Here is a 23314-nt window from a genome sequence, read left to right as displayed (position 1 = left end):
GAACAATAACAAGGAAGTGAATGAAAGCGTTATGAAGATAATTGTGCACAAGACAGTATGCAGAGCCGCAATACGGGCACTACTGGCAATGTGGGCTTTCATCATGTGCATTCCACTCGTACAAGGATTTGTAAGAACCATAAATAAAGCGTATCCATAAAAAAATCTTGCTATTAACAATAATCTACCGTGTTTAGACTAGCGAGTCGATTCCCACAGAATCCCAGGTTCAGAGTTATCATTGCTGGGATTTGATGACGACATGAATTGACGACATGAATGATTATGGTGTCTGAGTGTGGGCCGGAGCGGTCTGTCTGATAGCATCGCGGTCTTGACAAGACAGTCTGTCTCTTAGTCTCAGTCTCCTGAGCTCTGCGGTGTACAGTAGTTCCGTGATCACTGAGTTATCGAGCCATGGCACGGATAAGAAGGGAATGCGTGCCTCTTCCCCTAGACTGACGCGTATTATGTGATAATCCGACTTACCTTCGCGAAGTAGTACAAGTACATGTACAATCAGTCATGTACAGTGATGTTTTCTGGACATGTACATTGTAGATCCAGATTACAGTACGTGTGCCTAATTTCCGGACAGATAGCTGTTTCATGTAGGTCTGCATGTGGGTAGGTGCGCCTGGAGAATATTTTACAGGAGTATCTTCTGTCAAGAGATGAACTACTTCTGAAGGTTACTGGTAGTATTATGAATGCTGGGCTTATCTGTTCCAGTCTGACCCCAGACGTCGCCTACCACTAGTACCAAGAGTATAATTATAACCCCCAGGTTATAATTATACTCTTGCTAGTACTAGTAAGGGAAACTGACATGGGAGTGCTTGCGTCGTCACATTTGGCGATCGAATGTAACCGTGCAATCTGAAATGGAAGACTTTACTACGTAACAGAACGTTTTATCAAAGTTATGGTATGCCATTGCCTCGCAGCTGTGAATGGTCTGCGAATACTTCGAAGTGAGCCGAATACAATTTATTTACATAGTACAAGCTGCATGATTCACTCGGGTATCTCTGCACACATACATATACAACACACACGTGCAAGCACACACACACACACACACACACACACACACACACACACACAAGCTCACGCAATGCGTGGTGGATCTCCCCAGGACCGACACAGACGCGCACTCATGGAGCAGGTGAAATGCTATAGAACACATATACAAGTACATGTCCTTCGAGTAGAAAAGAATGCCAACTGGCATAGGATGGCTTTGGACACTTAGTTGAGTAGGAAAATAATACTTGGATTAGTAGGAATGTTTCGTCAAGCCTGAGACTGCACATGCATGGCTATGGTCGCGAATACGAAATCTGCTCTAAATTGAAGGAAGCAATGTGACCGCTGGGCGCTGGCGGGGCACAGTTCTTCAGCGGTAGATTCCACCCCAAGGTTAGATGGGTAGCCCCATTTTTACATGGTATAATACACTTCAAAGTACACGGTAGTTGAGTGATGACTGCAGATCGTACGTGCTGTCTACTTCAGTGCATAACACGACTCATTTTTATACACGTCATGAAGTAAACTATATTCTTGTTATAATTATCTGCAGTAGATGAATTAGACATGACAAGCAGCATCACCAGTGACGGTGCAGACAAGAGGAAGTGCCACCACACTAATGCTCAGCTTTGGCAGGAAAACAGCTAAGCTGAAGCGGCCAACTTTAACTTCAAAGAGTCAGCAAAGGAATAATAATAGCAACCAAGGCAGGGTAAGCACGACACAATGACACTTGGCAGCACTAAAATATCAAGGTGTGATTTCTCACGAAAGTGTGCAAACATAAAGATTCCCGACATGGACAACACCAGGGAGTCGTCAAATACCGGTATTTGACGACTCCCTGGACAACACAGTTATGTCGACACTGCATGCAGATTCTCGGGGCTCATGGGCTCTGTAACCCTAAAGTAACTTAGTTTTCAAATCCCCGCCAGAGCCCATCCCGTCACTATCGCCTTCAACCCCAGCATTGCCTCCACAGCCTAAACTACACATTGCCAAACATCTCATGGAACCCCCGGTTGATGTTGGGTCATCTCTGGTCTGGATGGTCAGGTCCTGCCACCATGACTGTTACCCAAGTACATACATGATTGTACATTGTACATGTGCTCCACGGGTCAAGGTGCGGACCAGAGCATTCCCTTCAAAGCATGCACGCTGTGCATACCATCCTGTACCTTATACTACATGCATATTCCTGAAGTGTTCACCCTAATCCTTCTACCCCGGAACTCGTCTTCATGTTTGTATTTAATTTGTTTCGTCCATTTTGTTTTGCTTGATCTGGGGTTTTGGGGAACACAGCCCCATGCTGTGTGATCAGTTGTGTTGAGAGAAAAAACCCGCAACCCGGTATACTCTGGGTCCGGGTGAGCTGCAAGTCTGTTTGGGCCAGTTGGGGTCACCAGGGTACATTTACCACATACTCAGTAACAGCCTGCACACGCGTTTAGACTGTAGCAGGATACCCATGCGTGTTCAGCCTGACATGACCTGCTGATGCCGTGATCATGGTGATCATGGTGATCATGGTGATGGCAAACTAACTAAACTTCGTTCCCAGACTGAGCTAACCACGCAGGCTGCACGGTCAGGTGATTCGCGTCCCGTGCTATACAGCATACTCGTACCGAAACGACATTATTCTCGACAAGTCGCACACGTTTGCTAGGACCAGACAGGCGCCGCGCGTGACAAGCGCGCTGCGATCTTGTCAGACAGGAAGCCTGTTTATTGCAAGAAAGAGTCTTCGCTTCAGCTCAGCTCTCACCGAGTCTCAGTACATATTCACAATATCATCATGATGGGTTGGCATGAGATGTCAAGACGCAGAGAGTAAGAGTGGCTCGGGAAAATTCCCAGACGCGTGACATCCCTTACCAGGACTGATTATGAGTCCACGAACCACCGCAGGTTTATACTACATGACTGTATTCCCTGGTCCCGGCTGACCTCGGTAGCTTTCATCCAGCATGCAACCCTCCGGGAGCACAAGTCATCGAACGAGGTGGTGATGTGATTGTGTAAACAATGTTGTTTTGTTGATGGGACTAATACGACAATTGGTGAGTCTGTCAGTGTTACCAGATATGGTCGGGTCCCGAGTTGCCGTGTTGTGTTGTCGTGTTGCCGCGTGTTGCCGTTGACAGGGATGACCACCACTATCACCACTAGTCACTACTAATACAGTAATACCAAGAGTACATAATCACAATCACACAGCATGGTTATGTACTCTTGCTAATACTAATCACTAATGCCAAGAGTACATAACCCCGGGGTTATGTACTCTTGTAATGCCCAATGGTCTATCACTACCCAGCGTGACGTAATGACTTCGTACATACGGTGCATGTACTTCGCTCGTACCGGTACTTGTGTGACTAGTATTACAGCGCCCTTGACTCCTCGGCCTTGGTTTTCCTTTTTCTCCCTAGCTCTTCTCTTGTACCTTCTTGCTATTATTCGCCTCATGTGGCTGCAAAATCCCCCATGATGACGCAGCTCACCAGATCTAGGTCCTCTCTCGAGTCGACACGCAGTAGAGACCAGTGGAGCGAGCTGTACTTGCGGAGGCGGCCTCGAGGCGGCCTCACACTCCTGTATGCCAACTTACTTCCCCATGTCTCACCCCCAAGACGAAGTACATGTATACAGTCCTACATGCTAGACTGGCCGACATTTAAAAAAAACATCTTCGTAGTCTATAATTATGCTGTTTGCACCCCACGGGCGCTAATGCACCAGTACCAAGAGTCTGTTTGCTTACGGGCTCTTGCTGTCGCGTGTAGCTCTTGCACATGTATCTGATTTTATATGATTGTGGAATAATTTGAATCATAATTATCTTCCTGATTGGCCATGGGCCATCGCGGAAATAAAGAATAATAGTATCTGCTTTCTGCAAGCACCAGTCTTTATGAAACCTCACTCCGCAAACTGCATTAACGGTCTCTATACGGAGGAAAGAAACAAGTTAGTTCACCTCAGTCCTGTGGGACTAATGTTACCAGTACAGTTGAACTCAGCAGGACAGCAAACAACAGCTAGGTTACAGTCATGTCTAAGCCGTGATCCAGCAAGGCAGCTACAACTGCTATAGCATATAGGCGTAAAATCCCCTACCCACGAACCAACAGTCTGCATTCCATCACACATCATCACATGCACAGAAACATGATACATGTACATGTTAATTGTATACCGATGTCTGCGGTAGCAGGCTAGCTCTAGGCCTTGGCGGATAATGCTCGAAAAGGTGGCAGATTCTGCTTTTTTTGCACCGAAATTGGCAGAACCATACAAACCTTATGGCGGGCAATTCCTCGAATTCTGCTCCATTTCTTTATCCACATACCAAACATGCATGAAACTTACCAGAAAAAGTACCGAATTCTGCCAATTTTTCTGCCGGCATTATCCGCCAAGGCCTAGTAGTAGCAGCACAACACCACATACTAGTCTGATGAATCATGTCGACATGGTTAAAACCAGTAATGATGTCACATACATGTACATGCGTTCACAGCACAACTAACTAACTGTTACCTTGGTTACTTCAAGTCTAAAATCTCTCATTGCATTATGAATAATTATGAGTCTGAAGTCAAAGGTCGTGCTGTGATAGAGAGGCACTCCGGTACAGATAGGACTGGGACGTTGACATGGTATGGATAGCATCAGAGCATGCCGAACACTACATACTAGTAGTTCAATGCGTCTCCGTCTCCAGCTGCACAATGGCACCACGTGTTGCTCTCCGGAAAGGTCATGGGATGAAGGGCGAGGAGGAATCAGAATGATTGATTGATTGATTGATGTAGTTTGGGCCAAGGTCGTTGTCATGCACAAGAAAAATACATGACTGGTGGTATTGTCTTCCGTGTGACTGCCCTTCATGAATATTCGCCGCGCCATGTGTATTGCATGATGCTACTATTTATTGAGAGTGATGTCATAAGCAGGGATGGTTACCGGTTGGAGAGACAGAGCCTCAGAGAGGGAGAGAAAATAATATTGGTACAACTTTCAACATGGATGCCCTCCCGTGTACCTGTGTGTCGATCACGTAACGTCGTTGACACTCGGCGAGAGACAATCTGGTAAACGGTGGTAAAGGTCGTTCATGGACATGGTGCAAGTATTCCGAAGGTACCTGGTAGGTGTATGTGGCTGCTAAAAGTAGATCTACACGTCGCAGACTTTCACACTCATCACACGATTCACAGCATGGCACACAGGCCCTCCGCCATGCCGGTGTAGCATGCACAAAGCCACAAAGGTCATCTACACACACGAGTAGGACTCACTTGTCGCTGCTAAAATAACCGCGCTACCAGCACTGGCACTGCACCATGTACTGTAGATCTACCAGCTCAAGGCTGATCTGTGAGCTGGTGATCATGGTGATCGTGAGGCCTATGAGTCTGACTTATGACATAATTATGAGTATGACAACCTCGCAAGACAGTCATACCGATTTCACAAGGCCAATATTGTAGGCACTACCAGATTACAGTCTTCACATACCCAGCAAGGCTAACACTAACAGGCTGTGGAGCCTGGAGTGAATGTAGATCTACATGGAGTCTGGGTTCTCGTCCCCAGGCGATGTGCAGCGTGCCCAAACTTAGTGTTCCACGAGGCCAGAGTTCAGTTTAGAAAGAATTGACAGAGACGAAATGACTGTTGTTTCCAAGTTAGACCTATGGCATCAGCAGATTATTATTATTTTAGTTCCTTTTGAGCTGGACATGCTCCTCTCATACGACGTGCTGGCCCGTCAGCGCTCAAGAATGTCAGCTGTCCAGTCTCTTTGAGTCTTCACAGACCAGAGCACGGAAAAGTCTTGGCAGCCAAGAGGACCGTAAAAAGACAGCGCAGCGCTTTTGCCCATGTCGCCCTGCTAACTAGACTGTGGACGGCCGGCTTATCGATTTCGTCCATCAGCACTTGTCACAGGGCCCTGTCATCCCGGAGAGACCTCATTGAAGTCGCCGTTCTCACGGATCAGTTGCAACGCGGAGTGCGCCCACAGGCAACACGAAGCTGCTCCGGAAAAACTGATGCTTTGTAAGCTTGGTAAGTTCTAGAGGCTAGCGGTTCATAAGCTTGGTAGAGTTACTTCCATTTTCGTTGTTTCTCGCCCGCTGCGCGTTCGTCACGCTATTCACTAATTGGAACATCAAAAAGTATTCTTTCTAGACCATTTGGAACATAGGCGTGAGAGTGTTTACGAGAAGATGGGTGGAGCGTAGACCTATGAACCGGGCCACTAGTGGTAGGGAGCGCGATTTAGTCAATACTAGCACGGGGGCTCTTCATTCAACCGACCGGGCTTGGAGGATGGCATGGGTTGAGTGAAGGTCGTGATGCAATGTCCACCTCCTGTTATTGCAATCTCGTGAGCTTTCGCTTCATGAATTGACGGCAAGACGAAACGCAATGCACCCCTTTGTTCCCATTTTTCTGTGGGATCGTTTGGCCAAACAGACGATTGCCTCACGCTTGACCTGGGCGCCTGGAACGGCCAGCAGCTGAGCCCGTAGACCACAATTCCACCACAGCACTACATGCACCTTTTGTGTGGACACCATCTGCAAGGGAGAAGAGCCTTCTTTCCTTCTCCAGTTGCCAGCGATTTGGTCCAAAACACCAGCTGTCGGTGTAATGCGAGTAGCACATCTTCAGCTGGGAAGACGACCCTGGTTATGAATGGATACATTACATTATTTATTATTATGTGTTTACTGGTATTGAGATGCGGTGAATGTCCATGCATACAACATAGACAGCCATGGAAAGTTCATGAACCAACACGGTTGACAGCTAGAAGAAGCAAGAGCTACCCGTACGGCGCAGGTGCATTCGAGTGTAGTGTGTATGTGTGTGTGTGTGTGCATGCGCGCGCGCACGAGGGCACATGAAACAGGCAAGGCTAAACTAGACCGAGAATCTGTTGCGCAACAACAATCATGTTTTGACATCAAACATCTACCGTCGCCAAGTATTGGAGAGCTGCTCACTGGCGGTGTTATTGGGAACTGAATTGGCACTGGTCCAACTCTATCAAGCCTACCCCGCTCTCCCTCGTCCTTCCCTCATGCTACCTTTTCATCTCGTGTCACAATGAATGACAAGTCGATCCCATCTGTACTAGCAACCGTCGACTCCGGTTATGCTGCGCTGCAGCCGAAAATAGAGATTCACAGTAGAAGTTATGCGGGGAACGAGGAGTCTTGATATGTGCACTGGGTAGCGTGGAACTGCGTGGGGTAAAGCGTTCGGCTCACCAACACAACTCGACTGACATTAATTGCGTGCCAACGCAGCCCAACAGCTACCAGTGTACGTCAAGGTAGGTGGTCGGGCAGCATCTTGGGTTTGATCAGCGTGAGTCGGGTCTCGGACAGTCGGGGATATACTGCCGGGCGGGGCAGTGTATGCCCGTGAGTATGGCCAGGACCCATCGTTCCCCAGTGCTTCCCGGTCTAGCCTGGTCATGTGACTCGGTGGCAATGCTCAGCAGTGTGTACACATAGTTCTATAGCAGTCTCACTCTCAGTCGGCTGGGCAGTCATGCATACCCCAAGCAGTACACACACACACTCAGACAGACTTCACATACTACAGTGTACATGATGTAGATCTTGAGAATTAGACACTATTACACGGCATGACAGTGCACTGGCGTGTGACTATGGGTCTGGCAGGCCGGCATGGGGCTCTGCAACACTACAACATTTCATCTCGAATGCATCACGGTTTGTAATGTGAAGTGTCTGCAGTGTAGTCTCTCCTCCTCCACTTCGATCTGGCACTGTCACCTTGAGGAATGTGCCCATGTCTCTGATTCTTGAGCATCATGCTGCGTGTGAATGATCGAGGACGTGGGACATGTGGGCACATGGATGAGAATAACACGGATAATGCCTTCGCTATCATGTGACCAGGCTGGGGAAGTAACGCTGAGTGGGACGTTCACCGTCCACGCAATCGAGATAATCTATTACACAGGCATGTATGTACAGTGTGTTTGTCTGTCTGTATGTGTTACTTCAAGGTAAATGTAATTGGTGTGTCGGTGAATGTTTGAGAGTGTGGGTGCACAGATAGGAATATTCTGTGATGCTTCCGTGACAATTTGATTAGGCAAGGCAGTAGTGGTATGTGGGCTGTTATCACCCACAACTTTGACAATTGACTATTTCAAGAACCATGCCATGTAGATATATGAGAACTCCATCTTGCTCACTCGTAATTATGTAAAAAATATTGCATCCGGAGTCCATCCAAATAATGAGCAACCGTGCTTGCATGGAATCTATTCATCCTAGAGGTGTTCTCCACTGGGCCGACCTTTGTAGTTTTTGATCAATACTGGGTGCGTATCGTAGCATGAAATGTAGGCTAGCCCGAGTGCAACAATTACATGTGTCTGTGAGACCTGCAGCTCTGTTGTGCCGACAAATTTTTTTAAACTATTGATCACCTTGGGCCATAGAGGATCTTTATTGAAAGGAATTAAGGCACCCTGCCCTTCATTTGAAGGTTTTGATCAAGCTTGGTTCACCATTGAACAACGTGCATGTTGAAATACGGTTGGTAATGCTTTACACTGGAAGACTGTGGATAAGAAACATGTGCATGTAGTGACAAGGACAATAGCCAATCTATCACTAATGGAAGGTGGCTGGCAATGCGAGGGCTTATCTGAACTTCAAAAAATGGGTGGATCCAAGACGTTTGTTTTGCCGGAGGCTCACGACATTGGAACAACGTTGAGCAGTATCACATGGCATCCTGGCTGCTGAGAGTACGGGCAGCAGATTTTCAAATAATTGAACTGCATGCTATGGCAGCACGAGGAAACTGCCGAGTAATGCTGCCAAGCGCGTGATCTTACTTGGCGGAGACTGTACAGATAGCGAGAGTACAGAGCAGTGCAAGAGAACTTGTCTTGCAGCGACCGCCATCATAAAGTTGTTATCAGCTCTGCGTACCTGTCAGCTGTCGGTCCTTCTGTCATGATCAATGCAGTGTGCTGGGATGTTCAGGAGCATAGAGCAGTACCACAGTATGCATGTCTTGGCGGCTGTACTCTATCATGCAGCATTGAACAACTTGTCTTGACTGGCTTTGTGCTAATCCCAGTGTAGTGGGATGGACAGGATACTGGTTTGTACAGGAGTAAAGGAGAGCGAAATAAGCAAATATTGTCCAATATGCCAGTGCATGGCATGTAGCGTGCGGGAGACACACAGAGATAGTAAGGACACACAGCACGTGAGTGCCTGTCAGCGCCATCAGCTCGGGGAGTAGGTGTGTTTGCTGGACGTACGTCATTCGGCCTCTAGTAGCGGACTGCACCTAGTTTGCCACGGCATTCATCTAGTTTGCGGCTGCTAGCCAGGCTGAGATGGGTGTTGGAATGCATAAGGAGTGGCACGGACCGAATCCATCACTGCCATGGAGAGCCGACAAGTGCAGGTGGTGATAAAGACCTAGTCATGTACATGTCTGATCAGAGTCACACCCAAACGTGATCATTTGTCTCTTTGTCACAGAGCACAATGCCCATCTGCATGGGTGGTACGCTGGAATTAAGTCGAGCCTTGGCAAACAAGAGAAACCACTGCTGAGCCCAGAATTCCCTTCTACTAGCCTGTCGAGGATCTATTGTTTATTCTACGCATGTTCCCGAAACCACTGATGATGTGCGTAGCCCCATGGCATTGCTTCTAAGGATTGTTGTGAGGGGATATTTGGATACCGCAATGGGCAATCCGGGGAGGTATTCTGTGGCCTTCTACAATTTCACAGGTCATGTTTGTTCTTCATAAATTTGACTTGGAACGTAATTTATGAAATAGCCTTCAAGTAAATGTCAGTTAGTTGCCGTTTCCGTCTGTTTCGGTGAAGAGTGAGCAACAGATGTCATTGTGGATACACGCATTTGACACAAAACTATGTTTGGATGCTGTGTTGTGTAAAGTCTGACTGGCTAGACCTAGGAAATGGACACGAGTATCTGCTCTCTCTCAAAATAATGTTTTGAGCCATATGCCTTAAAAAAATGTAAAAACAAACAAAGGAGAGTCGACGAGGAGACACAAGTTTTACAATTGCAAAGACTAAGATAAAGTGTGCAGTCATTCTATGTTATCATGCATCTACTAGTACAAACATCCTCAAGGAACGATTGCCGGTTGTCTCTAAGAACGTTTTCCATTGTTGTGATGGTCATCAGTTAGAGACAACCAATTGTTCCTTGATGATGTTTGTACTAGTAGATGCATGATAACATTGAATAACTGCACACTTTATCTTATTCACTGCAATTTGGAAATGAATCGATCTTTGCATTTCAGTCTTCAGTGTATAGAAGTTCAGAGTGTTGAAGCAAGGAACAGACTGCCAGGAGAGGTGTTTGCAATGGGATGGGTTCAGCATTCAAGGCTGAGAACGTCCAGATGTCATTCTTGTGTTCCTCAATGGTCATACAAATGGATGCTGTATGAGTCTACAAGGCTAGCACCTGCTGTTGACCATTCAACCAAAACCAGACTTTTTGTGAAGTCGAAGATTTGTCGCGGGGCACATTTGCAAACTTTGCTGAATTGTCTCCTTTGCCATTATTCTGTGCTCAGCATGATTGCATGCTTGCACATGGCACACGTATGCATCGTCACGGCTTCTCCATAATTTATGTAGTGTATGTGTGGTGTTGCTCCAGATTACCCAAGAGATCCCGCCAGCTTGTACAATGCCATAGTTAGAAAGCACTGAATACAGAAATGACCATTCATGTCAGTTTGCTGGTCAAGACTGCTCTCGCAGACACCTCAAGTGCCTGCTGGGGAATTCCCTCAATGCAGCTGGTAAGTCCAAAACAGACTGGCTAGGAACTAGGATAATGAGCGTGAGCCCAGAAAGCCTAGACAATTTCTTTTGAGAACCTTACCCCAATGCTTTTCTTCGTATGATTGAGATTCTGCGGTAGCCACTTCACATGAAGTTGGTTGTTCCAACGAGGAACACACGCTCCCTGCCGAACTTGACACTTGACTAACTCACGGCTGCCATCCGGAGCACACGAGGAGCACGTTGCACCTTCCACTCGGCAAACCTGCAAGAAAGCACCACTCCCTGCTCGAAAGAACAGTGTTTCGGGGAATTCACCCCTCATCAGTTGAGCCAATGGTTCAATATGCTTCCAAATAAATGCTGGGGAAGCAGATTACACACAGAAAACACATGCAACGCTACCTACCGCACCCAAACTTGCATTCGCACACTGCACACTGATCTGTATAATAATATGATATGCACTAGAATGCAACGCAGGAACAAGTTAGTTGAGGACATGTTCCCACACAGGGATGTGTACATGTATGTACAAAACGTAAAGTCACAGAAGAAAACTGCTACTTCAAATATATCAGCAGCAAACAGAAGAGAGATGAATCGCGAACATTCAACTGGAGATGGTTGCCTGCTGTTGTGCGCTACATTTTAACGTGGAGATAGGAAAAAAAATAGTATCAAAACTCAGGAATGGAGCGACGTAACGATTCAACCAGGCCATGTATTCGGTAGTAAGACAGAGGAATATCACTATCAACAATCGACATGCATGACGCGTATCAAGAAGAAGACCAATATCATAGAGCAGCACACTGCTGAGATTGCCATGCTGGCTCTCCATGCATGCCAGAACAAAAGCACGAGTGGAGCAGCAGAGCTTTGCAACAGAACAGAGCAATATATATTTATAGTATGCCATTGAGCAGTCCTTGTACACTACAAACACCGTCGAGACATGTATCCACAGCCTTGACGCGGCAGCACATAGAGTTATCGCTGTAAAAGAAATAGTTCTAGCACTGTCTTTCTTGCATCGTGTATCTACATGACTGTATGTGTGTGTATGTGTGTGTGTGGGGGGGGGGGGGGGGGGTGGTCATCCATAGCAGCGCAGTATCAAAATGCAAAGAAATTAGAAATCAATACTCGACTAGTAATATGAACAGTCAGTCTACGGGAACTTGCTATGCGTGCCTCAGGGCGGCAGAGTTCTCAACATGCCGTGATGAAGGCCATCTGCTGCTGATTACGGCCGCGCTGGCGTAGGCGACCGACTACCTGCGACCTCAGCATCTCAATGAACTGAACCGACAGAGAAAGAAAGGAACACACAAATGATTTGCAGAACAGCAATCGGATATTCCTGCTTGGGTGCTCCACAGCAGAGAAGTTCTCCAGCATCTTACTTGTACACGACATTCACAACGTACTTGGAAATGTGAACCAGCATTATCATTATTAGTCGGCAATAGCCATTTTGTCTTTCAGAGTTCCACTGTACAACAGGGCCTGCGAATATAAAACTTAAAAGGTTTTATATTAGCGGGCCCTGTTGTACAGTGGAACTCTGAAGGGACCGTACCATGAGGAATATGAAAAAGTGTATCTGAGGTCCTTCATATCCTAACATACTTCAATACGGAGCATTGCATCAGTGTCTCGGACCACGAGTGTCCATGCTAAGCAAGTGTACACCTTGTCATTGTACTTACTAGGCCTGCTCCACTACATACCGGTAATCATTGCTGTTCCTGTTGCATCTTTCTCCAACCAACTTTCCATTATACTTGTACTGCAGGCACTGCTGTGATTCATCCCCCTCCCTCACGATCAGCAAACTATCTAGTACTAATTACCGAGTAATCGGTATAATCGTTTCAGCCCTAGTAAGTATCTACCCCAACACACAACCAAAGTGTGACAACATGTGCATGAAGCGTATCCCCAAAGTTAACTAACAGACACTGCTCTGTGGTATTTTATGCTGTGCATATACAAGTCTCTCCTCCAAAATGGTATGGCAATGATAGTCTCGACAGGCTCCCACTGTACGACAATAGCACGATGGGAACTTGCATACACAGATACGCCCTTACCTCTTTCCCATTCTCGGCCAGCAGCTTTCTGAACGGTGGCTTGCGGCACACTTGCGTAAGATGTGCCAGGAAGAAACCTTCGCATGCCTCTTTCAGGATTGGTGCATCGTGGGTCTAGACAGCAATCGGTGTGACAAAGACAGAAAACCGTGATTCATTTAATCCGTATCATCTTATCCAGGGTCATATTAGTGAAGGGCCACCTGTACACGGTGACCACATTTAGGGGTGTCGTGATCCATCGGCTCAGATTTCACCGTACTTTTTTCCCTTACGATGGATGCTGGCTCCCTGGACAGACAGTATGGCAGTCATTACGTCAACATTACGTCAGTCCAGGACAAATGCCACCGAAGGCCTAGAGACCGGGGTTACACTGCCAAAATATAGGATTTCAGCATCCTACTCTAATCCCCCTCCCCTACCCACAAGTTAGTTAAGCCAAGATCACTGGTCACACTGCAGCACAGCACAGTCAAACTGACTACGAACAGCTGAAAGCAGACCGTGTCTGCTTTAAGGCGGAACGTACCTTTGTGAACGTGTAGAGTTCGCAGACATTGTCCGGACCGAGCGTGTTCCCCGCCAGGACCTCACAGTGCTGGTGCAGACGCCACAGCTCAAAGAAGCGAGCCGCGTTCAATAGCTAAAATAGTAGCCAGTACACACAAGAAGCGAAAAGCAACAGTGAGCATTAAATACTTCGGCAAAGTGTTCGAGTTGATCGTCAAAATGGTCAATTGAAGGCAACGAAACATCTGGCTACCGTATTTCCCCGAATATGAGTCGCACCTTGTTACACTAAAATTCATGGGCACAAAAGGGGGTGCGACTTACAATCGAGCATGACTTACTACTGTAGTGATTATATGGAAACAAAATTGCTCAAACCTGAAAATGGGGGTGCGACTTATAATCGGGGAAATACGGTAATCATAAGGGGCCTTCCGTAAATACCGATATTTATTTAGAAACGAAAACTAGTCGCTTCTCTTCAACCCCCCCCCCCCCTCCCTAAGAAACGAACACGTACAAATGGTACATAGTATCGATATTTTTGATCTTTTTCTCTGGACATGCTCACGCGTGCAAAATGTACATCGATATTTTTCGAGAAGTGAACAGGCGCTCAACCCCCCCTCCCCCCCCCCCCCCCTAAACGACTAGTTTTCGTTTCTAAATAAATATCTATATTTACGGATGGCGCCTAAATGTGTCCATTACTTTATACATGCTAAATCGCCTAATATTTGAAAACATTAGCAGGATGGGTCACTACATACAATTCTTATTGAAGAGAGAGGGAAACTGGCAGACCATTTGCACTGAGGATGTAGGTAGCTTCCTAGAGTTACACACATTGGCTCTAGTGTGACACACTATCTCTCACGGTATTAACCGTGCAGCATTGCTTACGTCTTGCACGACAACGTGCTTGGGAATATCCAGCGACACTCCACCCGTGTAGATATAGCGTATGGTAATCTGCAATTGTGCAACAGACGAGACAGATCATGAAGATCACCTTGAAACACACTCACTGCCTCCATAGTATTCTTATTTTTGGTTTCACTCTCCCCAAAATCTCCAGGCTTGACCCGTCCTCAATGTACAAGGCTATGAGACCAATCGGATAAGGTCATGGAGATGAAAACTGCATACTAGGGATGGCACCAAGCTGCTCAAAGAGTGTCCCATGGCACGCTTTCTACACTGAACTTAAAGCTCTGCTGGTGTTGCAATATTCACAGGCTCCAGGCGTTCCTCAAAGTGAGAACGCATGAGCGCTAGGTCTCAGTCAGCTGCCTCCTTAGCGCAGTAGGCAGCGCGTCAGTCTCATAATCTGAAGGTCGTGAGTTCGATCCTCACAGGGGGCACTTCTTTTTTTTCAACTTCTCCTCACCTGATTTCAATTGTGCAATCTCTTCCTATGGGGCAGCCAAGCTACACAACACACACACTGCTGGAATGTTTTGGTCTAAAATTCGATTATAAGGGCCGGGTTCCACTGCGGCTCCGCTGCTCCGCGGCACTTGGCTGCATACAGCGGAGCAGCGCGGTTCCACTGACACTCGCCATACGCAATACCGCGGTCGTGGTCCACATTTTTTGATGACGTTTCACCTGCCTGCGCGCGAAATCAAAAAAAATCCTCTTGTTCTGGCCTGTGCAACGAATTAAAATTTGAATTTTAAAATTCTGGCGTACAAAACAATGTAAAGTACGGGAAACAGGTCGAGCCGCGACCGCGGCTCGCAGTTTTTGGTCAAGAATCGTATGCTCCAGCTCGAGCCGCGGTCACTATGGTAATGATGACGTTTCAAGCCGCGAAAGACGAGCAGCGGAGCCACAGTGGAACCCGGCCCTTAGGGACGTTTGGCAAAGCGAAAATTCGAAAGAAAATTCGAGTCTGGGAATGAGTACGGAAACAAAGGTCGAAACTTCGACAACTTGGACGCGACGCGAAGTTGCAGTGATTTGCGAAAGTAACTTTCTCTTTCCTCGGTACGCACTTGCCGGCAGGGAGTTGTAAATTTACAGCCCCATACTTGAGACTAAGCTGTATATTCAGTACGGTACTATAAGATTCAAATAACTTCGAGAAAAAGTCATTCGCATTGCTAAACCTCACGTTTCCTTTTTCGAAATAGATCTTTCGCATTGCTAAACGTGTCTATTTTCCGTTATTTCCGTTGTTCGAAAATATCGGATTTAAATGCGCACAACTGCAGGTATAGCTGTTGCAGATGTTATTATCAGATGCCTCCTTAGCGCAGTAGGCAGCGCGTCAGTCTCATAATCTGAAGGTCGTGAGTTCGATCCTCACAGGGGGCACTTCATTTTTTTTAATAGCAATATCCTGCTGCCTTCAAAATGATAATTCACTCTCCTTTTTTCATTGCCAAATCTTGAGGGGGACGATGATCGAAATGGTTATTTATTTTTTCTGGAGGGGTGACATGTGATACTTGGCAATTTTTGCCGAATCGGCCTGGGAAGGAGGGAGGGGGTCTATTTCTGTAAAACCGCTTAATGATCAATCATAAAGTGGATCTATCACAAGTTGTATGGAGTGTGCACTGTGACTGACTACAAACTAGTAGCTCACCTCCAGAACAGTGAAGGGAATGTTAGCCGGTAGGTTGATGGTCATGGCTCCTGCCTGGTTGACTGGAGACGCTGACAGCAGAGCCTGGACACACACGCACACACACACACGCACGCGCACACACACGCATAGTCGAGCAAAATTTAGAGAAACTCCTTCTCATTACTGCACCTGACACAGCTCCTAGATGCTACAGCTTGGCAGCTTACATCGTACTTTCCCAGTCCCTGTAAAAGAGTGGATCAGGCAGGTTCACTTATCTGGCTAGGACTAACAAGTTTCACTCGCATGATAACTGGAAAATGCACAATTCTGTGTTTGCACTTCACAACTGCACGCTGAAAGTAGGCCCGGGCCTGAAGACAATGCATTGAGGTTCGGGAAGAGAGAGAGAGAGAGAGAGAGAGAGGGGGGGGGGGAGAGAGAGAGAGAGAGAGAGAGAAAGATACCGAAAACACGTACTGGGCATTTACCTGGAATCTGCTGGATGCCTTCAGCAACATGATGCGATGCGCAAAGAACTGACGTCCCTCGGTGATAAAAATGATGTCCGCCATCTCTGCATTGTTCACCCAGCTCACATCTGATACACGCAGCAAGAAAATATCACACTTTGTCAGTACCACACATGAAGGGCTTATTGCGCCGATGTGTCTGCCACAAGGCTGTCCGGGAAGTGCAAAGAATGAATATTTCGAAGGTGTTTCAATCACAACAAAAACAAAATTTATTAATGTCAGAACATCAAATTGAGAAAACGTACAACGACGCAATGCAAGCCGCATATACAGTCTTGGCCAAAGAAATAACCCGTGAGTGAAATGTAGCGTCGTTTTTCATTTCAATCACATGCACGGTCCAAAAAGGCAAAACCCATCTGAGGGCAGCAGGGGCCTATGAGCCTTGGCATTGCTTTCGGCTGATGGGTGGTATTTCTGTTGCCACGACCGTAAACATGGTGTGCCAGGTGTTGTAAAACGATGTGTTGTTTTCCTGTGTGATGGCATTCCCCAAACTGTCTCGTCTAGTCGCGTGCATGTTTGATATGAGCATGCGCGATTTTGTAGTCGAGAGTCATTTTGTCAGTCTTCTTGTTCTTCTCTGTCAGAGCAGTTTGCTTTTCCGTCTTGTAATTCTCTCTTGTCCTTTGTGTCCTGCGTCCCGGGGAACAGAATGGCTGAGATTCCGTAACACAGGGTCCATCTCGACCTACTGTAAGTGTCTCTAATACCTACTGGCAAGTGCTTGGACGAGGATTGACGAGATGGAGCTTGATCATCACTTTATCTACTTGCACGTCGATTTGTCTAGGTTGCAACCTACTGGCGTGCTGTATGGCGTGTACGTGTGTGTGCGTGCGTGCGTGCGTGTGTGTGTGTGTGTGTGTGTGTGTGCGTGTATGTATGTATGTATGTATGTGTGTTCCTTACCTAGTTGGCTTGTGCCACTTGGCATAGGCTGCACAACAGCCATTGTCGGTATTGACCGAGGTCCATAGCATGTCTGCAGTACTACAGCTACTTGATGGCACATTTCAACGTTCTGTGAACAAAGCACATGTGGAAAACAAACATCGATCTAAAACAAAAACAATTCACTTCAATCAATCAAGTTGGATGGCATATGTCCAAGGTTGCTCTCAATAAAAGATGCTATTCGGAGCTCCTGCAAAGTGCGTGAGCACAGATGTGGAGCTTTGGTGTACAGTGTAGGAAGCTATTTTTTAATTTGTCTGGCTTCACCTAAAAGGGGGAGGGGTCGACTGACCTAGCCGGGAAATTTAAAAAAAACTCAAGCTAACAGATTCGTGCCTCTTGAGAGCATTTACCACCATTGTATGATATTACATATGTTTTAAAAGAACCCCAGTAGATTTCAATATGTATGTGGGTGGCTGAGGCAAGAAAACGGCCAGCCTGCAATATTGGTCTACTCACAGAAATGTAGCACCCTTGCCAGCCTGGTTCTTACCTGCCTGAGCAGAGAGAAGAGCAGTGGCAGTGTGTCGTTACAGAACGAAGACGACATCTCCGTGTCCATCACGGTGTTGAAGTCCATCAGCAGTTGCTGCAGCTGCTGTCCACGGACCGGGTTGTGGTAGGCCGCATCCACTGCCTCTCCCCAGCTATGCAATGTCCATGGAATGCCTGAGGTAATGGGAGAACAAGGCCGACAGAACGGGAACAGTGCTGTTTCAGCTGCTATTATTGAGGCTGGGTGAAGACACCAGCAGGCTAGCTGTGCAAAGTTTGTGACAGGTAGCTTACTTTACTGTCTTGGCTAGCTATGCAAGGTTTGTGGTACACTCAGGGAGAGTTGTGGTAGCTCGTAATACTAATAGTCCTCGATGCACCCAGGTGCAGAGCCTTATATGCATGAGAAAGAACCAAAGCGTTTCTGCTGCTAGTCCGAGTTTCACGGTTTTGCTGTCTGACGATCAGTAAAAGCGTGAAACTCAGAGTCATGGCAGAAATGATTTGTTTCCTTCTTTTATGCAAGGTTTGTGATACGTACCATGCCCTACTGTCTTGACTAGCTATGCAGGCAAGGTTTGTGCTACGATAACTTACCATACTGTCTTAACTGCAGAGTCAGGTCAATGTGGCCATGTTCTGCTGCTAGGAACAGCGACTCCTGCGGCACAGACCGGGAATGGGCAAAACAAAAACAAAAACTCCAACAAAATTCCTGTACTCGCACCATTCAGTGTATAGTCTATAGATTGGCATGCGAGCATGTCCTCTCCAAGGCCGCGTAGGGATCGGAAATGAATCTGGCCCGAAAAAGATCCTCTGCCCATTGTGAATAGCCACAGTGCATGGAGAAAATGAAAATGTCTGAAAACGACCTCCAACGCCATCTGTAGATACTGGACTGCCTATAGGTGTGTTGACTGCATATGGGCTGGACCTCCCGATAAGAGCTGTGATTGCTGATATTAGAGTAGTGATGGTGTGTAGGCACTGTGACTGCCTATGGAGGGTTGTGACTGCCTATAGGGGGCTGTGACGGATTTTGGTGGTTATGCTTTGTAGCAGTCCTGCTTATGATGACCGTGACTGCTTTCGGAGGTTGTGGCTGTTTATGTCGGTTGTGACCACTTATGGCGATTGACCATTTACGGCGATTGTGACCACTTATGGTGATTGTGACCACGTATGGCGGTTGTGACCACTTATGGCGATTGTGACCACTTTTGAGGATTGCGAGTGCTAGTAGGGGAAAGCTGTAAAATTGTTACTGTGTGTCCTGTCTCCCACAACCCACGCACATGCTGCAAGACTTTCCGATTTCCACATGCCATGCAATCTCAACCCAACTGCAGTAATGGATGTCAATGATCCCGCAATGTGTGAATCATGTCGGGTGGCAATTGGTCCAATAGCATCGAGCTCTAATGGGCGAGCAAGTAAAAAAAAGAAAAAGAAAAAAGTTCACAAGTTGGCGTTACAATTGTGTTGAAGAACACAACCAGCAAGTGCTATGATAAATACTAGTACACTATATCACAGCCCAGAGCTGCGGTACGCTATCCGATAAAATGTATCAGCTTTGCGTCCTGTACGATGGAAAATCTCATTGTTGGCAGGTCTAGAACTGCACCGTGCCTGGCGCGTACTCGACTCACTCTATGGGATTTCATTGAGCAGCACTGTACATGTGTGTGTGTGTGTGTGTGTGTGTCACCTGGCGGTCCACGCAAACGCTGGAAGGACTGCATTAGTGCAGACCTGAAGGCCCTGCATGCTGTGGAGGGATGGTACGATCTGGCAGATTTTCGCCCCGACTGGCGCCGCATGTACCGCTGTTTCGAGCCCGAACCGCCCACACCCAATGTCCATTGCCAAGTATGTGATCGGTACTTCTCTCGCCCATCAGATGAGAAGCGTCACAAATGCTTGGCAGAACGGCAGAAACCAGTGTGCAATCAGGCTGGCGCTTGCCAATGTCGTCTCTGCCAACGTTGGTTCCGCAGCCCCGGTGGATTGGCTACCCATCGGTGCGATCACGGACCTGCTCCCAACATCGAGCACCCCGGCAACTCCGCAGTGCAGCACCTGCCACCGGAGTTTCAAGTCCAGCAGCGGTTTGGCCAGACACAAGTGCGACTGCACGAAACGTAGGACAGTGTCGGAAAGGGCCGACTTCCCGTTTGAGTGTCCTTGCCAAAGGAAGTTCCGACTACGTCACCATCTAGTGCGCCATCAAAAGTGCTGCTCCTCAGTCTCTTCCACCCCTCTCCCCTGACGGGGACCGTGTAACCTATCAAGGCAACGTGTATCAAGGTGTGTGTGTGTGTGTGTGTGTGTGTGTGTGTGTGTGTGTGTGTGTGTGTGTGTGTGTGTGTGTGTGTGTGTGTGCAGGGGCGTAGCACCCGCTACGACTGGTACGGCATGGTATGGCCATGGCTGTACCACTTTTCCAAAAGTGTGGTCCGTCCGGAACGTGCAAAACCGTAATAAAAAAAATCAGGATCCATCGATGCATATGCGCATCAGACTTTGACCTTTTTCTAGACTCATAGGTCTACTCGTACTAGTCGTAGATCTGCCATGCATCTGCAGTCGTGCTGAGTAATGTACTCGACTGCACTGGCATGGTGCATGTGTAGCGTTGGCACGCCAGTAACTAAAATTTTGATTTTACTTTTAACACAGCTGCAGCGTGAATCACTTTCAGTATTGGTCACGCGTGTTGCACCGCACCGCACCCCGCAGTTACTCTTATTACCGTGCTTGCAGACCCATGACGTGCATAGTAACTAGTCTCACTGTGTTCATGTATTACTCCCACACACTAGGATGACCTGAGAAATACTAGCACATGTATCCTGTAGACCTTTTTGATGCATTTCACTTTCGACCTCCTTTTCATTTATCTACACACATTCTAATGAAGCTTCCTTAGAATTCCTAATGGCTGCCTTCCCGGTACCTTTTTTACGCCCATTGCCCACATCGTATTCAGCTGTTTCTTCTGCATAAAATCAAATGGCATTCCTTGTGCTATGACTGTGGCCCACATATCTTACTTTGACCTTTCTTCTTCTGCTCTACGTATCCCCTGGTCATAGCCTAGGCTAGCTTACTTGCACTAACAGTTTCTCACCCTATAAAAGCTGCTGTCACAATTCAGTTTAAGTAACATTAGTTTCAGTTTAGAGTTAGAGTTCAACCTTCAATCCAGTCTTTAGTTCAGTAATAATAAACAACAGTGTGTTCACTGAGACCCGTGTGCATTTGCCTCAGAGAGAGAGACTGCGGCCTGCTACACATGCACCAGTCCATGCATGGTCCTAGGTCCTGCCTTGCTTGTTGTACTGAACTAACTTTTGCTCGAAATAAATATACTACTAGGCCAAGAAGTCGCACGGTACGGACACTCCGGTCAGTTCGTTTTGAGATCGGTGATGGCGGAGGCACCTTGGCCAGAAGTTGGCGAAGAGCCGTTTCAGCCAAGAGACAACGCGTTTCCGAAGCGAAGCTACGGAGTGAAGGTAGTTGTGTTTCGCCGTTTTCAGCCCGAGTGGTTTGATCAGTTCCCCTGGCTTCACTGGGACGTTGGCAGCGAGAAAGTGTTTTGCTACGCTTGCGTACGTGCGTCCAGGCAGAATCTTATCTCTTCAGGAAATGCGGATTCGGCATTTATCTCGACAGGCTTCCAGAATTGGAAAGAGGCAAAGCGAGTGATGACAGGCCGCGCTGTATCAGGATGTCGCAAGGAGGCTGTGGAGCGCTTACAGCAAATCCCTCAAGCCGTCGGTGATGTTGGGGAGCTGCTAGACTCGCAACTAGCAAAGCAACGACAGCAACACCGCCAGTGCTTCTTCAAGATCCTGCGGGCGCTGAAGTTTCTGGCCACGCAAGGACTTCCTCTTCGAGGAGCAACTAAGGAAGATGGTGAAGTTGACGGGCACTTCATGCAGTTGCTCGCCATGTTTGCTGAGAGCGATGACCACCTCGTGCGATGGCTGGACCGTCGCTCTGAGAAGTATACAAGTCCTCAGATACAAAATGAAATGCTGCAGCTGATGGCCCATCGTGTACTGCGACAAGTTGCAGCTGACATCCGCAGCAATGTCTGCTCCGTGATGGTAGATGAGACAACCGACTGCTCCACTGTCGAGCAATGTGTTGTAGTCATTCGCTGGGTGGACGGCACACTGCAGCCACACGAGGACTTCATCGGGTTTTACGCCATCCTAGTTGCCAATGCTGATACCATCGTGAAAGTCATACACGACTGCTTGCTTCGCATTGGACTCAGCTTGGCGGACTGCAGAGGTCAGTGTTACGATGGGGCTGCCGTGATGAAGGGTGTAAGGAATGGTGTCGCACAGCAGATCTTATCGGAGCAGCCAAAGGCACTGTTTACGCACTGTTATGGGCATTCATTGAACCTTGCCTGTCAGGATATGGTTCGTGAGGTGAAAGCAGTAAAGGATGCCTTGGATACAACATTCGAGCTGAGCAAACTGCTTAAGTACTCTGCCAAATGTACCGCTGAGGTCGATCGGCTGAAGAAGGAATTGCTCCAGAGGAACCTGGGTTTCGAACCCCTTGTCCGACCCGGTGGACTGTCCGAGCATCCTCTCTGCACAGTGTTCTTGTGAACTATGAAGTTTTGCAGGCAAGTCTGGATTGCTTCACTAAAATGGCGAAATATGACCATGAGATGTCAGCGAAGTGCAATGGTGTGCGATCCCAGCTGTCGTCGTTCCCTTTCCTCTTTGGTGTGTCTCTTGGCCATTTAGTCCTACAAGTTGCTGACAACCTCAGTGTAGCCTTGCAGCAAAAGTCATTGTCTGCTGCGGATGGTCAACGTCTGGCGCAAGAGACAATAAGGGCTCTTCAAAAGCCTGTATGCCTGTATTTGTGTCCATCGTATTTGTTTCTTTTGAACATATAAGCTGCTTGAAGTACAATATCACCTTGTTTGCAACATACATTATTAGGGGTCGTCCGCAATTATCGAAAGTTTTTTCCAATCCGTAGTAGCTTCAAATTTTTCCTCACCCACCCACCCACCCCCCAGTCCGTAATAAAATATTATTGATGGACACACAACCCAACACATATGGAACAAACTCAATCAGTGCTGGTGACGGTCCGCACGCTGAACTACTCGACTCGCCGGGTTCCTTGTGGACGACGAAAGACTCGGCAACTTTCACATCGCCCTCCAATTTCTTCGCCGAATC

At 47.4% G+C, this 23314-nt stretch overlaps 1 protein-coding gene, 1 long non-coding RNA gene and 2 other non-coding genes across 6 annotated transcripts in view; 3 read left to right on the top strand and 1 right to left on the bottom strand.

Annotated features, from left to right (window-relative positions):
- Positions 1–5625: 5625 nt before the first annotated feature.
- Positions 5626–17361, top strand: LOC135822560 (uncharacterized). Of its 2 annotated transcripts, XR_010554502.1 has the most exons (4): positions 5626–6123; positions 10778–10922; positions 12707–12794; positions 17286–17361. It is a non-coding gene; the product is annotated as an uncharacterized LOC135822560 (long non-coding RNA). The 2 variants fall into 2 exon arrangements; XR_010554501.1 differs by lacking the exon at positions 17286–17361 and having other exon boundaries at positions 12707–12995.
- Positions 11350–23314, bottom strand: part of LOC135822558 (ankyrin repeat and BTB/POZ domain-containing protein 3-like) — a 48250-nt gene continuing 36285 nt past the window's right edge. For both annotated transcript variants that reach the window (XM_065335361.1, XM_065335360.1), the window contains 9 exons: positions 18684–18747; positions 18085–18260; positions 17544–17655; positions 16587–16696; positions 16114–16197; positions 14421–14489; positions 13537–13650; positions 13005–13118; positions 11350–12210 (listed from right to left, as the gene is read on the bottom strand). In XM_065335361.1, the coding sequence (XP_065191433.1) occupies positions 12121–12210; positions 13005–13118; positions 13537–13650; positions 14421–14489; positions 16114–16197; positions 16587–16696; positions 17544–17655; positions 18085–18260; positions 18684–18747 (933 nt within the window). In that variant the 3' untranslated portion in view covers positions 11350–12120. The remainder of the gene's footprint in view (positions 12211–13004; positions 13119–13536; positions 13651–14420; positions 14490–16113; positions 16198–16586; positions 16697–17543; positions 17656–18084; positions 18261–18683; positions 18748–23314) is intronic.
- On the top strand, positions 14809–14881 carry Trnam-cau (transfer RNA methionine (anticodon CAU)). The gene has a single exon. It is a non-coding gene; the product is annotated as a tRNA-Met (tRNA).
- Positions 15767–15839, top strand: Trnam-cau (transfer RNA methionine (anticodon CAU)). Its single transcript has one exon. It is a non-coding gene; the product is annotated as a tRNA-Met (tRNA).

Source organism: Sycon ciliatum, chromosome 8, assembly GCF_964019385.1.
Source record: "Sycon ciliatum chromosome 8, ocSycCili1.1, whole genome shotgun sequence".
NCBI classification, from domain to species: Eukaryota; Metazoa; Porifera; class Calcarea; order Leucosolenida; family Sycettidae; genus Sycon; species Sycon ciliatum.
Note: the sequence above shows the minus strand (reverse complement) of the source record. Positions and strands in the feature narration are given on the sequence as shown.